This window comes from Rhinoderma darwinii, chromosome 1 (genome assembly GCF_050947455.1).
Source record: "Rhinoderma darwinii isolate aRhiDar2 chromosome 1, aRhiDar2.hap1, whole genome shotgun sequence".
NCBI classification, from domain to species: domain Eukaryota; kingdom Metazoa; phylum Chordata; class Amphibia; order Anura; family Rhinodermatidae; genus Rhinoderma; species Rhinoderma darwinii.
In genome coordinates, this window is record NC_134687.1 from 645,382,138 (window position 1) to 645,401,918 (window position 19,781).

General features: G+C 42.7%; 1 protein-coding gene across 1 annotated transcript; it reads left to right on the forward strand.

Annotated features, from left to right (window-relative positions):
- Positions 1-709: 709 nt before the first annotated feature.
- On the forward strand, positions 710-19,301 carry LOC142659869 (uncharacterized). Its single transcript, XM_075836446.1, has 2 exons — positions 710-787; positions 17,085-19,301. The coding sequence occupies exon 2, from the start codon at positions 17,129-17,131 to the stop codon at positions 19,211-19,213; it is 2,085 nt and encodes a 694-aa protein (XP_075692561.1). The 5' UTR covers positions 710-787; positions 17,085-17,128; the 3' UTR covers positions 19,214-19,301.
- The last annotated feature ends 480 nt before the right edge of the window (positions 19,302-19,781 follow it).

A 19,781-nucleotide genomic window follows, 5' to 3' on the forward strand; every position in this document is an offset into this window, starting at 1 on the left:
TGCGCGCGCTTCGTTCGCGGGTGCGCGCGCTTCGTTTGCGGGTGCGCGCGGCCGATCGCGGGTGCGCGCGCGGGCGGTCTCCAATGCGGGCGTTCGTGGATGCGCGCTCGCGAGTGCGCACGCGCGGGAGTTTCCTTGTGCGCGCGATCGGGTGCGCGCGGGCGGACGGTTTGACGGCCCCCCATGACGAGGGGAGGGGGCCCGCAGCAGCAGCTCACGACATTCTTTTGGTGAAAAAAACGGGCCCCATTGCAGGGGCCCGTTTTTTCCTACCAAAAGAATGTCGAGGCAGTTGCCGGGCCCCCCTTTCAATTAGGTTTGGCCGGGCCCCTCACACCACTACCCCTAATAGCCCCCTGATGGCGGCCCTGTATACAGTAGTCATGTATTCAGTCACTGTGTTTCCTACAGATGGATCCAGTAGGAGAAATCCACCAGAGAGATGTCCCAGTCCTCTGTATTCCCAGGACTGTCCAGAGGAAAATCACAATGTCCCAGAGAATCATCAGGTAGATGAAGCTGAGCCCTATACCAGATCTATATAGGGGGGTGTGGAGCTTTTTGGTCCTGCGGTCATAGATGTGGTCATAGATTTTGGTGGTTTCTTATGTTGATCTGTTAGATTCTTCGCAGTCTCTGCTGTATTGTACTGAATTGTTACATATGTGAAATCAGGGGGAAGATCTGACTAATATTAAAGTGGAGGATGAAGAAGAAGAGTGGGTGAGGGGCGATCAATTGTGTAAGAGTGAAGTGGAGGAGGAAATTCCAGAAGGTGTTACCACAGGTAAGTAATAATGAATTTAGAAAGTGAATTGGGAGGTTTCTTAAGGAGGACCTGTCAAGGTTTATACCTCTTATTCCTGGCGTCCTTCTGATTGCAGCGCTAAAAGATTATTTAAAAAAAGTGTTTAATACAGTTACATAAAGTTTTCAGCGATCGCTGTTCCTGGCCGTTAGTCCCAGGTGTCAGCAGTAATACACAGCTGATACCCGCAGCGTATGGAGTAGGCTCAGCACGTGGGCCCGCTCCATAATTCTGCCCCTGCACTATGATGTATGGGCACGTCATAATGCGTTAAAGAGAACCTTTTACCTGCCAAAAAAACTGCAGCTGAGTTAGATTGAAGGCGCTTTACAGATTCTGATGCTATTTAGTTTTTTTCCTGCAGCCCCCACCGTTCCTGAGATATTGGGACCATTAGTTCTAGTGTCCGATATGCAAATGAGGCCTCTTACTGTCAAGTGGGTAGTTACCCCTTATCATTTGACAGGTGTTACCCGCCCACTTGCCAGTCAAAGGCCTCATTTGCATATCGAGCACCAAAACTAACGGCACCGATATCTCCGCAACGGTTGGGGCTAGAAGAAAAAAATGTAAAGCTGCAGAATTTTTGAGGCGCATGCAATCTAACTGAGATGTCAGATGCAGTTTTTGGGCAGGTGAAGGTTCTCTTTAAGGGTTTAATTGTGTTTTCCTTTTATTTATTTTTTAGTCTCCCTAGGCTGCCATGACAACCATTGGTGCTCCCCCCTCTTTCTAACAGCTTAGATGCTGTGGTCGCTATTGACCACGGCATCTAAGGGGTTAAGCGAGCGGGATCGGAGTCCTCTCCGATCCCGTTTATTGCCATGAAGTGCAGAGTACAGGCACATGTCTCTACAGTGATGTCACGGTTTCCCTCTAGGAGCGGAATTCCCGGCCAGAGCGTTGGGGATTCCACTTCTTGTGGCAGTGAATTAGAGGAGTGTCGCGGCACCCTGGTTGGAAATCACTGCAGTAAACGGTAGAGAACATGCACATACTTTGTTTTTAATATGGGAATGCCAACAATACATATAAAGTTATTTTTATCAATGTGAAATGCTACCCCTAAAAAAACTAATCACACAAAAAACAAGACCTTTATATATCTACGTAGTCTTAGGGTGTATACAAACATTGTGGTTGAAACCGCATCAAAAAACATAAAATACTTTAAAAAAAACGCATCTGTTTTTACTGCGATTTTCTGCGGTTTTCTATGCGGTTGCAGTTTCACCTGTAAAAATCACAACCGTATCAAAAACCTTTTTCATGTCCACCTCGACCGCAACATCTGAAAACACCCTTTAAAAGTTAAATATAACATCAGAATATGACATATTCATCATACCATGTTTGTAGATACAACAACCAATGTCAAGAAGGAGTTAACAAATGTTTAACTGTATGAGCAGCAAGGTGTTGCCACATTTTGTCGTACAGTTATGGCAAGCTGATGGCGTGGGCTCAGAAGCTGACCCGCGCTATCAGCTGTGGGTGTCAGCTGTATATTACAGCCAACACCCTGCTGTAACGGCAGGGACCAGAGCTAGTTCCGATTCCTGCCAATAACTCCTTAGATGCTATGGTCAATAGCAGCCGCAGTATTTAATTGGTTTGCAGCCCATAGGCAGAGTTGCTATGGCAACTAACGGCCTACAATAACCTCCAGGTCTGCCCTATATGGAAGGCCATGCCAGAGACGGAGCCTAATAGGTTGCTGTCCGTGTAAAACTAACCATGTTAATGCATTTCACTACATAGGTACTGCAATGTATTAGAATAGCTTTTTAAAAAAACAGGTCTTCAAGTCCCCTAATGGGACAAAAAACAAAAGTCCCGCAAAAAACTCCCCTCATACAGCTCCTCAAACGGAAAAATTAAAACATTTTGGTTCTCCGAACATGGCGAAACCAAAAATACATGGTTTTTACAGAAAACTTATTTTATTGTGCGTAAAGTTGTATAAAACTATATAAATTTTCTTTCGCCGGAATCATACTGACCCGTAGACTAGAGTTAACATGCCATTTATAACGCACGGTGATCGCCTTGCCTTACAGAAAATAATTATTAGATTAAAAAGGGATCAAAAAAGTCACGTACTCAAAAATGGTACCAATAAAGACTAGAGCTCGTCCTGCAAAACATAAGCCCTCTCAGCTCCGTCGACGGAAAAGCAAAAAAGTTTTGGGTCTTAGAATTTGACGACCCAGAAATATAATTTTATTGAAAAAAAAATGTATTATGTAAAAGTAGTAAAACATATAAAAAATATATCAATTTGGTCTAGCCATAATCGTACTGACCCGCAGAATAAAATGTATACAGAACAGTGAACGCCGCATTAAAAAAAAGGAATTTCTATTTTTTGATTAACATCCATGACCGCGGATCGTCGGATTTACTCACCCCCTGACGGCCGGAGCCATGGTCCTGTGAGCGCTGACCCGCATCTCCTCAGACTCCAGCGCTCACTTCTGCTTTGCTATGCTGTGTCCCGTAGGGTGCGCCCGCAGGCACGTGCCCGGTCTTAAAGGGCTAGCGTGTGCACCAGAATCCGTTGTTAATTAGCCCATGATCCTGGACTATAAGAAGGGCCCTGCTCCTTTCTACCTGGCCTGAGCTTTGTTGTCATTACCTACGTTCGTCTATGCAAATGGTCCCTTAAGTGTCTTCCAGTTCCCATTCCTGCTTCCTGTAACCTGTATCCCATGTTATCCTGGTCCAAGTGCCATGCAGTATTGGAGTGGTGCTGCGCTGAGTCTACGCCTGCTCCGCTACACCAAGCCAGGTGCCTGCCTGCTGTCAAAGTCCCGTCTGAGCCTGTCCAGCTACTGTCTAAAGTTACCACAGCTACACCTATTGAACTATTGACTTTGTCCTGTTGGCCAACTGCCATACCGTCAAGGTAGTATGGCCCAGTGGGTCCACGTACCCTACGTGACAAACACAGATGTGACGCAGTTCTCAGAAGCCATGGTTATGCCACGAAATATTAGTTCAGTAAAGTGAAATCTGAAACATTCACTATTCACTTCAATGGGAGAAAAGGCTGCAATACCTGTGAATCACAGCTAAATGCATGTCGAAGATTCATAGTGAGCAAGAAGAAATGATGGGGAAGTGGTGCTTCCGCTGACCGGCAGGGGTCCCGATAGTCGGACCCCGACCCATCAATTTTGATTGGCTGGAATATCCCTTTAGGTATTACCTGCATACTATTACTGAACACAACACACTATTATAAGACCAATATTACGGATAATAATACAATATAAGGTCCAAATAATACTGCCACACCATAACCACATAGTGACTGAATAATACCCACATACTGTTACTGAATAAAAACTTTTATACAAAGATCAATATTACCACCATGTAGTGACCATATAGTGGTAAATTCAAGTAATACACAGGAGTTCTGCATTAGATATAAGTGATTACAGCACATTTATATCCAGTGACTCACAGGTGATGTTTTCTCTGATTAGTCGTTCACTTTACTTTTTTTCCTCCTTCTGGCCCAGACCACTGTATAGTGCCACACAGCACCCCCTCCCTTGTATATAGTGCCACACAGCCCCCTTCCCTTGTATATAGTGCCACACAGTCGTCGTCCCCCCTCCCCAAAAAAAAATTGGACTGTGTTTCCACGACTGACAGAGCTCTGCACAGCCTCCAGGCGTGACGCTTGCGCAGGCCAGCATGATGCAGTGACATCATCACGCCGGACTGCGCAGGGAGTCTTCGCAGCGCGTTATAGGCTACAGGCCTTACGTGGCCTGCAGCCTTTAGTATTCAATTGTATCTGTGTCCTGAGGACACAAGTATAATTGAGTGTGGCTGTCGCTAGCACCGGGACACCCTCCGGTGTTAGTGACTCCACCTGGCATGAGTGGGCCTTGCCGCCCAGCCCATAAATGTTATGTGCAGGGTGGCGCGGGCCCCCACATGCCCCGTGGCTGCTATAGTGGCCAGGGGGCCCTTGGCAATTGCCCAGTTTGCTGGCCCTGCCTACAATGGGCACATGCATCAGAACTGGAGCATGGAGCAATAGCAGTTGACCTGGTCTGATGACTCACATCAGGCCGGGTGCGTGTGCATCACTTACCTAGAAAAGAGAAAGCACCAGGATGTATTTCACCGAAAATGATTCCTAAAATATATATTTGACTCGTCCAGCAAACAACAAGGCGTCAAATAACTATGTACGATATCCAGAGTGATCGGAAGAAAGCAGGAATAGAATAGGCGCTGTCACCGTTGTGTGAATAAGTATAAAAAGATTCATTAGGAACGCACAATGCATTTCAAGGTCGATCTGAGCTCTTCCTCAGGTATTGTACCTGAGGCTAGATGCCTGCAGGGTGGAGCATCGGTCGCAGACTTGAATTCACAAACGAATTTTATCCTGACGTTGTGCCTTTTTCACATCTGATTCTGGGGAGCATTACTGTGTAGCCTTAAAAATAAAAAGTTATGGCTGATGTAATATGAGGAGGCAAAAACAAAAAAAATGGTCTTGGTCCTTATGGCAAAAAATGGCTCGGTGCTTAAGGGGCTAATAAGCAGGTAACGCCTTGGCATTTTTTGGTCTAGCAGGGCACTCTTAAAATAGATGTGCCCTCCCGTTTTCAAGTGTGTACGTTGAATATTATAGCGGCGTATAAAGCCGTCTTTCCCCTGCGCCGCAATTGGATCTCGTTTGCCCATTGGCCATATTAGGCCTACGCACTACCAAGTGCTAGGACCCAAGCACGGTTGGTGAGGACCCAAATGCTATAATTTACGCTCCAAAAATAAACATGTAATTTCAGGTGTTGAGAGAAGTGTCTGATATATGGACAGATATACAGTAGTTATGTATTCAGTCACTGTGTTTACTACAGATGGATCCAGTAGGAGAAATCCACCAGAGAGATGTCCCAGTCCTCTGTATTCCCAGGACTCTCCAGAGGAAAATCAAAATGTCCCGGAGAATCTTCTGGTAGATGAAGCTGAGCCCTATACCAGATCTATATAGGGGGAGGGGGGTGGATCTTTTTGGTCCTGTGGCCATAGATGTGGTCATAGATTTTGGTGGCTTCTTATGTTGATCTGTTCGATTCTGCGCACTCTGCTTTATTGTACTGAATTGTTACATATGTGAAATTGGGGAAGATCTGACTAATATTAAAGAGGAGGATGAAGCAGAAGAAGAGCGGGTGAGGGATGATCAACGGTGTAAGAGTGAAGTGGAGGAGGAAATTCCAGGAGGTGTTACCACAGGTAAGTAATAATGTAAAAATATTTAGCTGAAGGTGGGATGTTGGATAGAATAATGGCAGGGTTTGGCACTACAGGAAATAAAGCCTCCACTATCTGATTAATTTGTCTCATCTTCCACCATTCTCCATTTCCCCATGGTGCGCTTCTTTACAGGAAGTATAGGGGTGTTACAGGGACTGCTAGTTTGGTAAATAACACCTCTCTTCTCCAGATTTATAACTGGGGCTATGCCGTCCTCTGCTTCTTTGTATAGAGGATATTGTTTAATCTAAGGAAGGATGGTGCCTAGTTTTAATTTTGTCTGTACAGGTCCCATAAAGTTTATAAGGCCTACATCTTCACTATTGTAATGGCCGCAGTGGCGGACCGCCGGCATTACGTACCCTCCAATGGCCGCGACCACGGACCCGCGAGCTCGTGCCGGTTTTTCCCTCCTCTGAGACGCTGGCACACTATACTGCCTCGGCTTCTGCCAGGAAAATCAACCCCATCCAATCCCAACGCACCCTGGACTACAAAAAGGACTCTGCCCTCTTCCGTCTTGCCTGAGCATTGTTGTGTCTTCCCATGTTCGTTTAGCAAATGGTGCCTTCGTTGTATTCTGTATTCCCGTATCCAGTAATTGTGTTTTGTTCCAGTGCAAAAGTCTAGTGTTGGAGTCGTGTTTACCATCTGTACCTTGTCTGCCGGCCCATGGGCCTGGACGACTACACTTCTGTGCCAAGTGTCATCTGTGCCAAGTCTACCAAATCTCCTGTCCAGGAACTCTTGTCTTAAGACTTTCACTGACTTTTTGTTTGACCAGCTGCTACTTTGCCACGGTGGAGCGGCCTAGTGAGTCTACATACCTCACGATCTCGCTGGTCAGCCCAAGTCTGCGGTCCAATTGTTGCAAGTAGACATGTGTGAACTCTGAGCACGACAAGATTAGCTTCTACTCGCTGTTAACAACATAGGTGCCCGTTTGGATTCTCCACCCGTGCCTGCTCCTCCTACTTCACCTTCTGTCAATCCACCTGCTTGTTCTGGGTCTGGAATTTTGCTGCCTCTCCCTCCTTGCTACGACGGGGATGCTAAGACCTGTAGAGGCTGCATTAATCAGTGTAAGATCCACTTCAAATTACAGGCTCATCTCTTCCTCTCTGATGAGGCCAAGATTGCTTTTATGATTTCTCTTCTCTCTGACAAGGCCCTGGCATGGGCGGAACCCATTTTGGAACGAGAGGGCCTGGAATCCTCTAATTTACCATTCTTTCTAGAGACATTCCACACTGTGTTTTGAGGAACCGGGTCGAACATTATCTACAGCGGCCTCAAACAAGGGGAATCTAATTTAGGGGAGTCTTCTATTCTCTTCCGTACGTTGGCAGCGGAGCTAGCCTGGAGTAATGAGGCACTAGTGGCAACCTTCTGGCAGGGTCTAGCCGCACGTATAAAGGCTGAACTAGCAGCCCGTGATCTTCCCTCCACTTTGGATGCCCTGATACTTCTCGCAACCCGGATCGACATGATGATCCAAGAGCACATTTTGGAAGTACGCCGGGAGAAGAGATCTTATCTATTGGCACCAAAGTTTCAAATACCTCTTCTGCCTATTTCTTTTGTACCCCCGGAGGAGCCCTTGCAGGTAGACAGACTCAGGCTGACCGACCAAGAATGGCAACGCAGATGATCAACTGGGTTGTGCCTATACTGTGGTCACAAGGGCCATTTCGTGCGTCAATTCCCTCAGAAGCCGGGAAACTCCAGCGCATAGGGTTGATTGAAGAGACAACTCTAAGTGAATCTAACTGTACAACTAAATTCTCTCCCAGACTTTCTATTCCTGTGTCTATTGTCACAGGAGAAGGATCACACTCTGTGCCTGCCTACTTGGATTCTGGAGCGGCTGAAAATTGTATCCAGCAGGACTTGGTAGACCGTCTCCACTTGGCTACTGTTCCTCTGTAGAAGCCTCTGGCAGTCGCTTCCGTGGATGCACAACCTCCGTCGGATCCTATCCTGTCTATCAGCAAACCTCTGAGACTACAGATAGGAGTCCTCCATTATGAGTCAATAACTTTCTATGTCCTAACCAAAGCTATTAACCCCCCCCCCCTTTCCTTACTGGGATTGCCATGGCTTCGCCAGCATGCTCCAGTGCCCTATTTTAATTCCGGAGAGGTCCTTCAGTGGGGACCCCAGATGTCTTCACTGCTGTCTGCCTCAGGTTTGACCTGTCATCATTCCTCTGTCTCAATATCTCTCTGGACTACCTCCACAATATGCTGGTTACACAGATATTTTTAGCAAAAAAGAGGCAGAGATCCTTCCTCATTGTCCTTATGACTGTCCTATCGAGCTGCTTCCTGAAGCCTCTCCCCCCTCGTGGACGGGTTTAACCTCTCCTTGCCGGAAACCCAGGACATGTTGGAGTATGTCAGGGAGAACCTAGAGAGAGGGTTCATCGGGAAGTCTACTTCGCCAGCCGGAGCTTGACTCTTCTTTGTGGAGAAAAGGATGGATCACTTCGACCATGCATTGACTACTGTGGGTTAAACCAAATTACAATCAAAAGCAAGTACCCCTTGCCGCTTATCTCTGAGCTCTTTAACAGGATTCGTGGAGCTAAGTTGTTCACTAAGCTGGATCTACGTGGGGCCTATAACCTGATCCGTATCCCAAGGTTGACTATTTGAAAACCGCATTTAAAACCCGATACTCTCACTACGAGTTTCTCGTAATGCCCTTTGGCCTTTGTAATGCTCCAATTGTGTTCCAAGAACTTGTAAATGACATCTTTCATGATCTTCTGTATGTCTGTGTGGTGGTATATCTGGAAGACATCTTGTTGCGATTTAAGGTGGAATAACCTAAACGCGAAACTCGAAGTGTGTTTTTGAATAAAAATCCTTGCCCTTCCTGGGGTATATTATTTCTGATCGTGGCCTTCACCATTTCTGGATCCATTTGAAGTCCGTCTTGGAATGGCCATATCCTCAAGGTTTCCGAACTATACAAAAATTCCTCGGATTCTCTAAATTCTATCGTCCGTCCATCCCAAATTTCTCGTCTTTTACTGCCCTCATCTCTGACCTTATCAAGAAGGGAGTGAACGCCAAGGACTGGACCCCAGAGGCAGTCGGCATTCTTCAACTGCAAGAGTGCCTTCACTGCCTCTGTTCATCATCATCATTCAGTTTTTCTTGGAGGTTGATGCCTCATTCATTGGTGCTTGAGCACTCCTGTTTCAAAAGAATACCACGGGTAAGGCAGTATCATGCAGATTTTTCTCCCCGAGTGCAACTACTCCATCGGGGACAGAGAATTGCTCGCTGTCAAGTTGGCCTTGGAAGAGTGGAGACACCTGCTGGAGGGGGCTACTCATCCCATCATCATCTACACAGATCACAAGAATCTTACATATTTCCAGTTCGCACAGTGACTAAATCCTCGTCAAGCCAGATGGTCGCTGTTCTTTGCAAGATTTAAATTCCTTCTTCACTTCCGCCCTGCGGACAAAAACATTTAGGCCGATGCCCTGTCCCGCTCATTAGAGACTGATGACTCTGAAGAAAGTCCTCAACACATCATTGATCCCTATAGGATTATTACCGTGAACCCTCTACATCACGGACATTCCTCCGGGAAAAATGTTTGTCCATTCTGCTGACCGGAAAAGATTTCCCTGCTGGGGGCATAATTCCAAAATGGCTGGGCATTCTGGTGTAAGACTCTGGACTTTATTGCTCATCACTAGTGGCCCCAGCTACCCAAAGATGTCGTGAACTATGCTTCTTCCTGTACGAACTGTGCCCAAAACAAGGCTACCCATTCTAAGCCTGCAGGCCTGCTCCTACCTCTGCCATTTCCTGATTACCCCCTGGCAACATATCATTATGGACTTTGTTACTGACATTCATCCTTCTGCTAGATGTACAACTGTCTGGATGGTGGTGGATCCCTTCTCCAAGAAGGCACATTTTGTCCCTTTAACTGGTTGGTCTTCAATCTACTCCTCACCTGGCAAGTTTTTTTTATCCAACCTATCTTTCGTCTGCACGGCCTCCCCCCTCCATATTGTGTCGGATTGGGGTGTACGGTTCACATCTAGGTTCTGGAGAGCCCTGCATGGACTTTTGGATGTGAAATTAGACTTTTCTTCTGCTTATCACCCACAGTCCAACGGCCAAATTGAGGGGATCAACCAGGTACTTGAAAACTACCTTTTTGTCTTTTTATTTCAGCTCAACAAGACAATTGGGTACAGCTTCTGCCATGGGCCGAATTCTCTAACAACAATCATACTAGTGAGCGTGCTGCTTCTTCTCCGTTCTTCATTGTGTACAGTCAACATCCACGTGTTCCTCTTCCTGTGCCAGCTACGTCTCAAGTGCCTGCAGCCAATTTTTCATTCAGAAGTTTCCTTCACATCTGGCTACAAACTAAGTCTGCGATCCCTCAAGCAGTTGATCGCACGAAGAGATATGCAGATAGGAAAAGGAAAATGTTTAATATTTATAAAATAAAGTCCTGAGATTTCTTCATGAAGTTCTGGATCATACCTATTTTTTTGCTACTTTAAGAGCTGTAGGGTAGATAGGACACAGATGTAGTTCAGTATCCAGGTTCATCATTATACATTGGCCTGCTCCTGATCTAACCTCACATTCGAGACTATTATCAGTACAAGATATTGTCATATTCAGGTTTTTTCAGCAAATCTCTTCCTAAAGATTGATAGGGGTATGTGGGGCCAACATTATTGGTTGGGTCACAGTAGTGGAACCCAATGTAACCCGTACAGGTTAGGTGAAAGGTGTAGTTAATAATTCCCCAGAGAAGACTTGAGTTTCAATAGTTTGGGCTGACAAAGACCATTGGGGCATCTTTGCCTATACAGATAAATGTTGCTCCCGTATCAATAAGATATCTAACTGGTTTACCTTCCACTAGTAACGTACCCATGGGTTCCTGTCTGGATGAACTAGTGGAAGTTACTACTGAAAACTCATATCGTCTCTGGGCATCCGTAAAAATGTTGTTAATAACCTCTCCTCATTAGATTCTGGCTACAAGTCTGCTGAGGGGGAGCCCGGAAAGTTTTTGGACCGTATCTAGCAAAGTGGCCCATTCTGCCGCAGTTCCAATACTGTGCTCTAGGTGGACCTGTCACCCCCCCCCCCCCCCGATGGGACCTCTAAGCCATCCCCTTGTAGGCAATTAACCTCTTTTGATTCCTTCAATATTGTGGTTCCATAAGGTGGGGTATATGTGGTGTATTTGTTGTAAGATTATTATTGGTGAAGTTATTGTTAGTTTGTGGGGATGTCACAACAGCAGCTTCCACAATAGGCAGCTGTGTCATCTGTTTTTGCTTGTTTTTCTGTCCTCCACTTCCTCGAACTGTCTCCAGAAAAGTACTATATGGGCCTACATTTCTGTCCATGGTTTGCTTTCCAATGCAGCTATTTGATTTAACTTTTGCTGCAATTATACAGGCAAACCCTTTAGTAGTAATTTGGTAAAATAAAACATGCCCACTTCCTGTCTCATCCCATTCCTGTCCTACCTCCTCTCTCCATTTTTTTTTTTTCTGTATTTTCTCAATGTATACTATAGGTTCTTCCTCATTACCCATAGAACTAGCTGTACTCTTCCCCAAATCTCTCCTATCTGGATACATCTGTCTCAGTGCTGTCCAAATTATGTTTCGATAGGGATTTAACAAAGCCCTATCGTATGCATCTTCTCTAGTTGTTACCCGATCATGTCCAAATGATGATTAAATATCTGATTAGTCTTTTCCCCTGTGATATCAGATAGCACAGCTTTAACGTCCCCAAGTGCTAGTGTTTGACCTGAGGTTTTCTGTTCAAAATCCTAGATCCATTTACTAGCCCCTGCTGAAAGGGAAGGTAAGCTTCGCTTCAGATTTTCTTTATTTGTATTTTGCCAGGGCCTATATTTAGTCCCCTTTCTCCCTGCTCTCAACACAGGGTAGAAACCAGCAATCAATTTTATTTTGATATTTTTCCCATATTCTCATTCATTCCTTTATATACTGATAATCCCATCCTGGGTCACCCCACAGTCCAAAAATGCAATCTTTTTCTGCCTGTATGTTCGTATGTTCATAAGACCCTTTCCTAGGCCAGGTATGTGGGAATTGTGTTAATTTTCCAGTCCACCCAGCAAGATTATCACAGAAAGGTTTGCAATAATAATACCCCTCTTTCTCTGCAATTATCTGTCTGGGAGTCTGATTACTTGCAGCTACTATAGCCACTAACTGGTTAACTCCCCCCCCCCCTGCCTCCTCTTACTGCTCAAGCTCCCTTTCACCCACCTGCCTTGATGTAGTAGGTTCAGGGAGATCAAAAGGAGAAAGATATGGGAAGGAGATAAAACGTTTCAATAATTTTGAAATCCGTTTAACTGTAGACCCTTTTGGACACCCTGTATAATTACAGGGTGGGTTATTTATATGGATACACCTAAATAAAATGGGAATGGTTGGTGATATTAACTTCCTGTTTGTGGCACATTAGTATATGGGAGGGGGAAAACTTTTCAAGCTGGGTGTTAACCATGGTGGCCATTTTGAAGTCGGACATTTTGTATCCAACTTTAGTTTTTTCAATGGGAAGAGGGTCATGTGACACATCAAACTTATCGAGAATTTCACAAGAAAAACAATGCTGTGCTTGGTTTTAACATTACTTTAGTCTTTCATGAGTTATTTACAAGTTTTTGACCACTTATAAAATGTGTTCAAAGTGCTGCCCATTGTGTTGGATTGTCAATGCAACCCTCTTCTCCCACTCTTCACACACTGATAGCAACACCGCAGAAGAAATGCTAGCACAGGCTTCCAGTATCCGTAGTTTCAGTTGCTGCACATCTCGTATCTTCACAGCATAGATGATTGCCTTCAGATGACCCCAAAGATAAAAGTCTAAGTGGGTCAGATCGGGAGGCATTTGTCTGCGGTATTGCTTTCAGTGTGTGACGAGTGGGAGAAGAGGGTTGCATTGACAATCCAACACAATGGGCAGCACTTTGAACACATTTTATAAATGGTCAGAAACTTGTAAATAACTCATGAAAGAATAAAGTAACGTTAAAACCAAGCACACCATTGTTTTTCTTGTGAAATTCTCGATAAGTTTGATGTGTTACATGACCCTCTTCCCATTGAAAAAACTAAAGTTGGATACAAAATGGCCGACTTCAAAATGGCCGCCATGTTCAACACCCAGCTTGAAAAGTTTCCTCCCTCCCATATACTAATGTGCCACAAACAGGAAGTTAATATCACCAACCATTCCCATTTTATTTAGGTGTATCCATATAAATGGCCCACCCTGTATAATATAGGTTTGTGAAAGAAAGTGAATGAGTAACTAACCCATGTCGCTCCAAAGGTCCAGTGGCTCCAAGGTAAGGGGAAACCCCGACGCGCATTTCGCGTGGATGGCTTTATCAAGGGGCAGTTTTTTTTGGACACATAGTTGCATGCATAGCTCGAGATTCTCTAGTGGTCTTCTTATGATCCATATATGGTTCACATTAGTCTCCGTAAAACAAACCCCTGTGCCCTTTCCGAATTCGAACTAATCATTCTTATTGGAGTAGTCTACCCCCTATCTTGGAATGTGGCTGATTGCCTATGTAACCTGAGAATGTAATACATCACATAACAGGCGGCTAAAATCTAATTTTCCTCTTCACTGCCGTAGACTAAATAGCTCTTTTGGAACATATCTTCTTTAACATTAACTTTTCAAACAACTTATGCTAATTTAATAGTATACCTGATATATATCAACTTTGTAATTTACTTAAAGTTAAAATTTAGCTGTTTTATCCATGCAAATTGTGTTCGTGACACTAGGTGAGAGACACACAGACGCTTTTGCTTGTATAAGTCATAGGAGAGGATAGGGGGAGCAGGAGCACAAAGACACAGATGCTGTTGCCTATAGAAGTCCTTGAAGAGTAGAGTGGGAGTAGAGAGAGGAGACATAACTATTACCAGCAACCTATATGTCACCCCAGTGCAGGATTTTCCACTGCACTTCTTACTGCTGTATGATATGCTCCATGCTGCTGCAGCTTCTAAAGATGTGCTACACAGAGATAGTAGACCAAGCTGGTTCTCTGTGTGTGCAATGTGAAGAAGAGATATTTGCAGTTAGGCTCCACCCAATATCTCATGGAAAACCTGAGAATTGGAGAGAGAGCCTGCAGAGGGAAAACTACTAATAGAATGCCATATACAAATCATATAATGGCCAGAAATAGTTGTATTCTTCCTGTACACACATATGACAGATTATTCAGAGAAGTCATCTAAAAATTTGGTACGCTTTAAGGGTCTTTAAGAAGTTTTAAAAGTGAGTTTAAAGAGGCTCTGTTTCCACATTATAAGTGCCCTCTCTCCTATATAAGGAGATCGTCGCTATAATGTAGCTGACGGTGATGCTTTTTATTTAGAAATGCGATCTATTTTAAACCACTTTATTAGCGATTTTTAGCTTTATGCTAATGAGTTTCTTAATGCCCAAGTGGGCGTGTTTTTACTTTCGACCAAGTGGGCGTTGTACAGAGGAGTGTATGACGCTGACCAATCAGCGTCATGCACTCCTCTCCATTCATTTACACAGCAGCATCGCGTTTTTACTAGAACACGATGTGCAGCCACATACACAGACATTAATGTTAATCAAGTGTCCTGATCATGAATATACATGACCTCCAGCCTGAGCGTTCTGTGTATTCAGAATCCTGACACTTCTGAATCTTTTCTGTGAGATTTCCAGCAAGGGAAACGAAATCTCGTTTACATCGTAATCTCACGAGATTACGCGTGGCTTGCTGGAATCTCACAGAAAAGATTCAGAAGTGTCTGGATTCTGAATACACATGACGTCCAGGCTGGAGGTCATGTATATTCATTATCAGGACACTTGATTAACGTTAATGTCTGTGTATGTGGCTGCACATCGTGTTCTAGTAAGAACGCGATGCTGCTGTGTAAATGAATAGAGAGGAGTGTATGACGCTGACTGGTCACTGATTGGTCAGCGTCATACGCTCCTCTGTACAACGCCCACTTGGTCGAAAGTGAAACACACCCACTTGGGCATTAAGAAGCTCATTAGCATAAATCTAAAAATCGCTTATAAAGTGGTTTAAAATAGATAGTGATGCTTTTTATTTAGAAAACTGTCACCTACATTATAGCGCCCATCTCCTTATATAGGACGTAGGGCACTTATAATGTGGTGACAGAGCCTCTTTAAAGATGTTGTTTTTTTTTTATATTGTATTAAAAAAAACAGATCCATGATTATTAGGAAGCACCTATTTTAACCAGTTACTAACTGCCCATAGACTATAAACATCCTGTTGGCCCTCACCTATCTCTGTAGGGACGTTTTCAAATGTGCAGCAGAGTTTTCCCCTATACGCCTCTCCCACTCCCTCAGAGTTAAATATATCACTTCTTTTTTTTACACAAGATCGAAGCCCTTTATGTCCAAATAAATATAGGTTGGCAAAGGAATAGAACAACAACTTGCTATTAAATTGGCACATGGCTAAAACTTGAATGAGGCCACTTCATTAGGTCCACCTTATTAGTACTTGAAAGGACCCTCTTTCCCCTTAGAACAGCCTGAATTCTTAGTGGAATGATATAACCATGTGCTGGAAACTTTTATTAGAGATTCTGATAACCTCACTCTGTCTATTCCACTACATCCTAAAGATATTCTATAAAAAAAGATCCGGTGACTATGCAGCCATTAGAATATACAGATCCCATTGTCATGTCTGTGAATTCAACCTGAGATGTGTACTTGGTCTTATGACACATTATCTTTTTAAATGAGAAAAAACAATGTGGGGTCCACCCATTTTTCATAACCAGCCAGCTACAATATAGCAGCAGCTGGCTAGCACTACTAGGATGGGAAGACTCACTGTTTTAGGGCTTTCCCAGCCTAATCACACCAGCCTGCGGCCGCCCCAGTACCCGACCATCACTAAAGATCAGATACTGGATCATACCCAGCTCTTCCCGCCACCCGTGATGGTGGTGGGTGCGGTGTAATAATGGGGGTTAGTGCTAGCCTTTTCACTGGCTAACATTAAACCCCACCTTAGTTATGGATGCTGCCAATCAGCCAGCAGCCATTACTAAGGCGGTAGTAATAGTTTTAAACAAATACAAGGACATAGAAAAAATATTTTTTGAAATTAAAAAACACAATCGTCGTTAATAATTTTATTGAAAATAAAAAAACGCCGTCATTAAAGTAGTCCTAGAATCCAAAGTAGTCCAACCACCGAACCTGTAACAAAACACACACACCCAAAAAAAATTAGTAACACATAAGTAAAGCAATTATTATCTTACCTTTCCCATGTCCAGCGCTGGAGACGCAATGTCAGTGAGCTGGGCCCTATAGCAAAGCCTATCATATGTGATAAAGTCTGCTGATACAATGCATCCAATTCTATCCAGTGGTGTAGCTATAGAGGACTTTGCTATCTCCGATATGTATGCAAAAATATATATCTTTTTTTGGGTGGGAGGGGTAAACATATGTCTCTGGGCTTATGCCTCTGATCTTTTAAGACCCTAGCAACTCCCTGATTGAAGGGCTAAATGTGTTGGTATTGCCAGAGAAGGTCCTTTTTCTCGCCCCAAAAAAATTTTTGAGCAAGTTAAGCTTTGTTAGAAAAGTGGAGGACTGGGTATAGACCAGTATCCTGGACTTTGTCATCAATATATTTTAAAGTGTTATACAGATCATAAGGTCGAAATAACACTCGTTTTTGACCTGAAGCCAGGAGTGGACTCAAAATGCATGGCTTAAACTTCTTGCAACTTAATCAACTTATAACTTTGGCTCAAAACACTGCATCTGTGTGTCCTGCCTAATATGAATGTTATAAAATTGTCAACTGTTCTGTTTTGAAACAAAATCCCAAAATTTGTTTTTAATCCTAACAGAAAATCCCAGTAAGAACTGGGATAAAGTAGAAGATGAAGATATCATGCAGCAGTCTTCAGAAGAAAACGTCATCACCCTTAATGTACAGCCTGGGCTTCGGAGTACAGATCTATCATTCAATTCCCACAATCATGAGAAACCTTCTACTGACAAATCACAGATTGTTACCACCGGTACAGCTGAGAAAGTTGGTAAAAGGTTTCAATGTGGTGAACAGTTCACAAAAATGTTAGGTCTTTTTACAAACCGAAGAGTTCACACAGGGGAGAAGTCGTATTCATGTTCAGAATGTGGAAAATGTTTTTCGAAAAACTCACGTCTTGTTATACATGAGAGAATTCATACAGGAGAGAAACCATATTCATGTTCAGAATGTGGGAAATGTTTTACAGATAAATCAAGTCTTGTTAAACATGAGATAATTCACACAGGAGAGAAGCCATATTCATGTTCAGAATGTGGGAATTGTTTTAAAGTTAAATCAAGTCTTGTTATTCATCAGAGAATTCACACAGGAGAGAAGCCATATTCATGTTCAGAATGTGGGAAATGTTTTACAGATAAATCAACTCTTGTTAGACATGAGATAATTCACACAGGAGAGAAGCCATATTTATGTTCAGAATGTGGAAAATGTTTTTCGAAAAACTCACATCTTGTTAGACATGAGAGAATTCACACAGGAGAGAAACCATATTCATGTTCAGAATGTGGGAATTGTTTTAAAGTTAAATCAAGTCTTGTTATACATGAGAGAATTCATACAGGAGAGAAGCCATATTCATGTTCAGAATGTGGGAAATGTTTTTCAGATAAATCAACTCTTGTTAGACATGAGATAATTCACACAGGAGAGAAACCGTATTCATGTTCAGAATGTGGGAAATGTTTTACAGATAAATCAAGTCTTGTTAGACATAAGATAATTCACTCAGGAGAGAAACCGTACTCATGTTCAGAATGTGGGAAATGTTTCATCACTAAACATAAACTTAGTGTTCATCAGAGAAGTCACACAGGGGAGAAGCCATATTCATGTTCAGAATGTGGGAAATGGTTTACAGAAAAATCAAGTCTTGTTAAACATGAGCTAATTCACACAGGAGAGAAGCCATATTTTTGTTCAGAATGTGGAAAATGTTTTTCGAAAAACTCACATCTTGTTAGACATGAGAGAATTCACACAGGAGAGAAACCATATTCATGTTCAGAATGTGGGAATTGTTTTAAAGTTAAATCAAGTCTTGTTATACATGAGAGAATTCATACAGGAGAGAAGCCATATTCATGTTCAGAATGTGGGAAATGTTTTTCAGATAAATCAACTCTTGTTAGACATGAGATAATTCACACAGGAGAGAAACCGTATTCATGTTCAGAATGTGGGAAATGTTTTACAGATAAATCAAGTCTTGTTAGACATAAGATAATTCACTCAGGAGAGAAACCGTACTCATGTTCAGAATGTGGGAAATGTTTCATCACTAAACATAAACTTAGTGTTCATCAGAGAAGTCACACAGGGGAGAAGCCATATTCATGTTCAGAATGTGGGAAATGGTTTACAGAAAAATCAAGTCTTGTTAAACATGAGCTAATTCACACAGGAGAGAAGCCATATTTTTGTTCAGAATGTGGAAAATGTTTTTCGAAAAACTCGCATCTTGTTAGACATGAGAGAATTCACACAGGAGAGAAACCATATTCATGTTCAGAATGTGGGAATTGTTTTAAAGTTAAATCAAGTCTTGTTATACATGAGAGAATTCATACAGGAGAGAAGCCATATTCATGTTCAGAATGTGGGAAATGTTTTTCAGATAAATCAACTCTTGTTAGACATGAGATAATTCACACAGGAGAGAAACCATATTCATGTTCAGAATGTGGGAAATGTTTTACAGATAAATCAAGTCTTGTTAAACATGTGAGAAGTCACACAGGAGAGAAGCCATATTCATGTTCAGAATGTGGGAAATGTTTTTCAGATAAATCAAGTCTTGTTAGACATAAGATAATTCACTCAGGAGAGAAACCGTACTCCTGTTCAGAATGTGGGAAATGTTTCATCACTAAACATAAACTTAGTGTTCATCAGAGAAGTCACATAGGAGAGAAGCCATATTAATGTTCTACTACTAAAGGCAAACTTAGGGCTTATCAGAAAATCCACACAGGAGAGAAGCTATTTTGATGTTCTATATGTGGAAGATGTTTTACAAAGAAATCAAATTTTGGAACACCTCAGAGAACTCACATAGAGAAGAAGCCATATTCTCATTTAGAATGTGGGAATTGCTATAAGAGCAAAAAAATATATATATTTTAAACATATCAGGTTATTCACAGACATTAAATGGCTAATAAGAGTGTTTGTTAATTTTTCGGGTAAAATTGGCCTGGATCTGCAAAAACAAAAAAAACAAATCATATTTACCTGAGGAAAAGTATTGTGGATATAAGGAAGAAACGAATAGCCTTGTTTACTTACCATGCATAGAAGCTGAATTGTAACCATGAACCTTGCTTCTTTTTACTGTATTCATAAATTCACCCACACTGCAGGAGAAACCAGATGGACAGTAAGGACAATGTAAACTTTTGTTTTTAACATATATGGACATATTTATATTTGACTTTAATTAAAACAGAATAAACAGATGAAAATTATGTATTTGAACAAAAAAAAACTAACA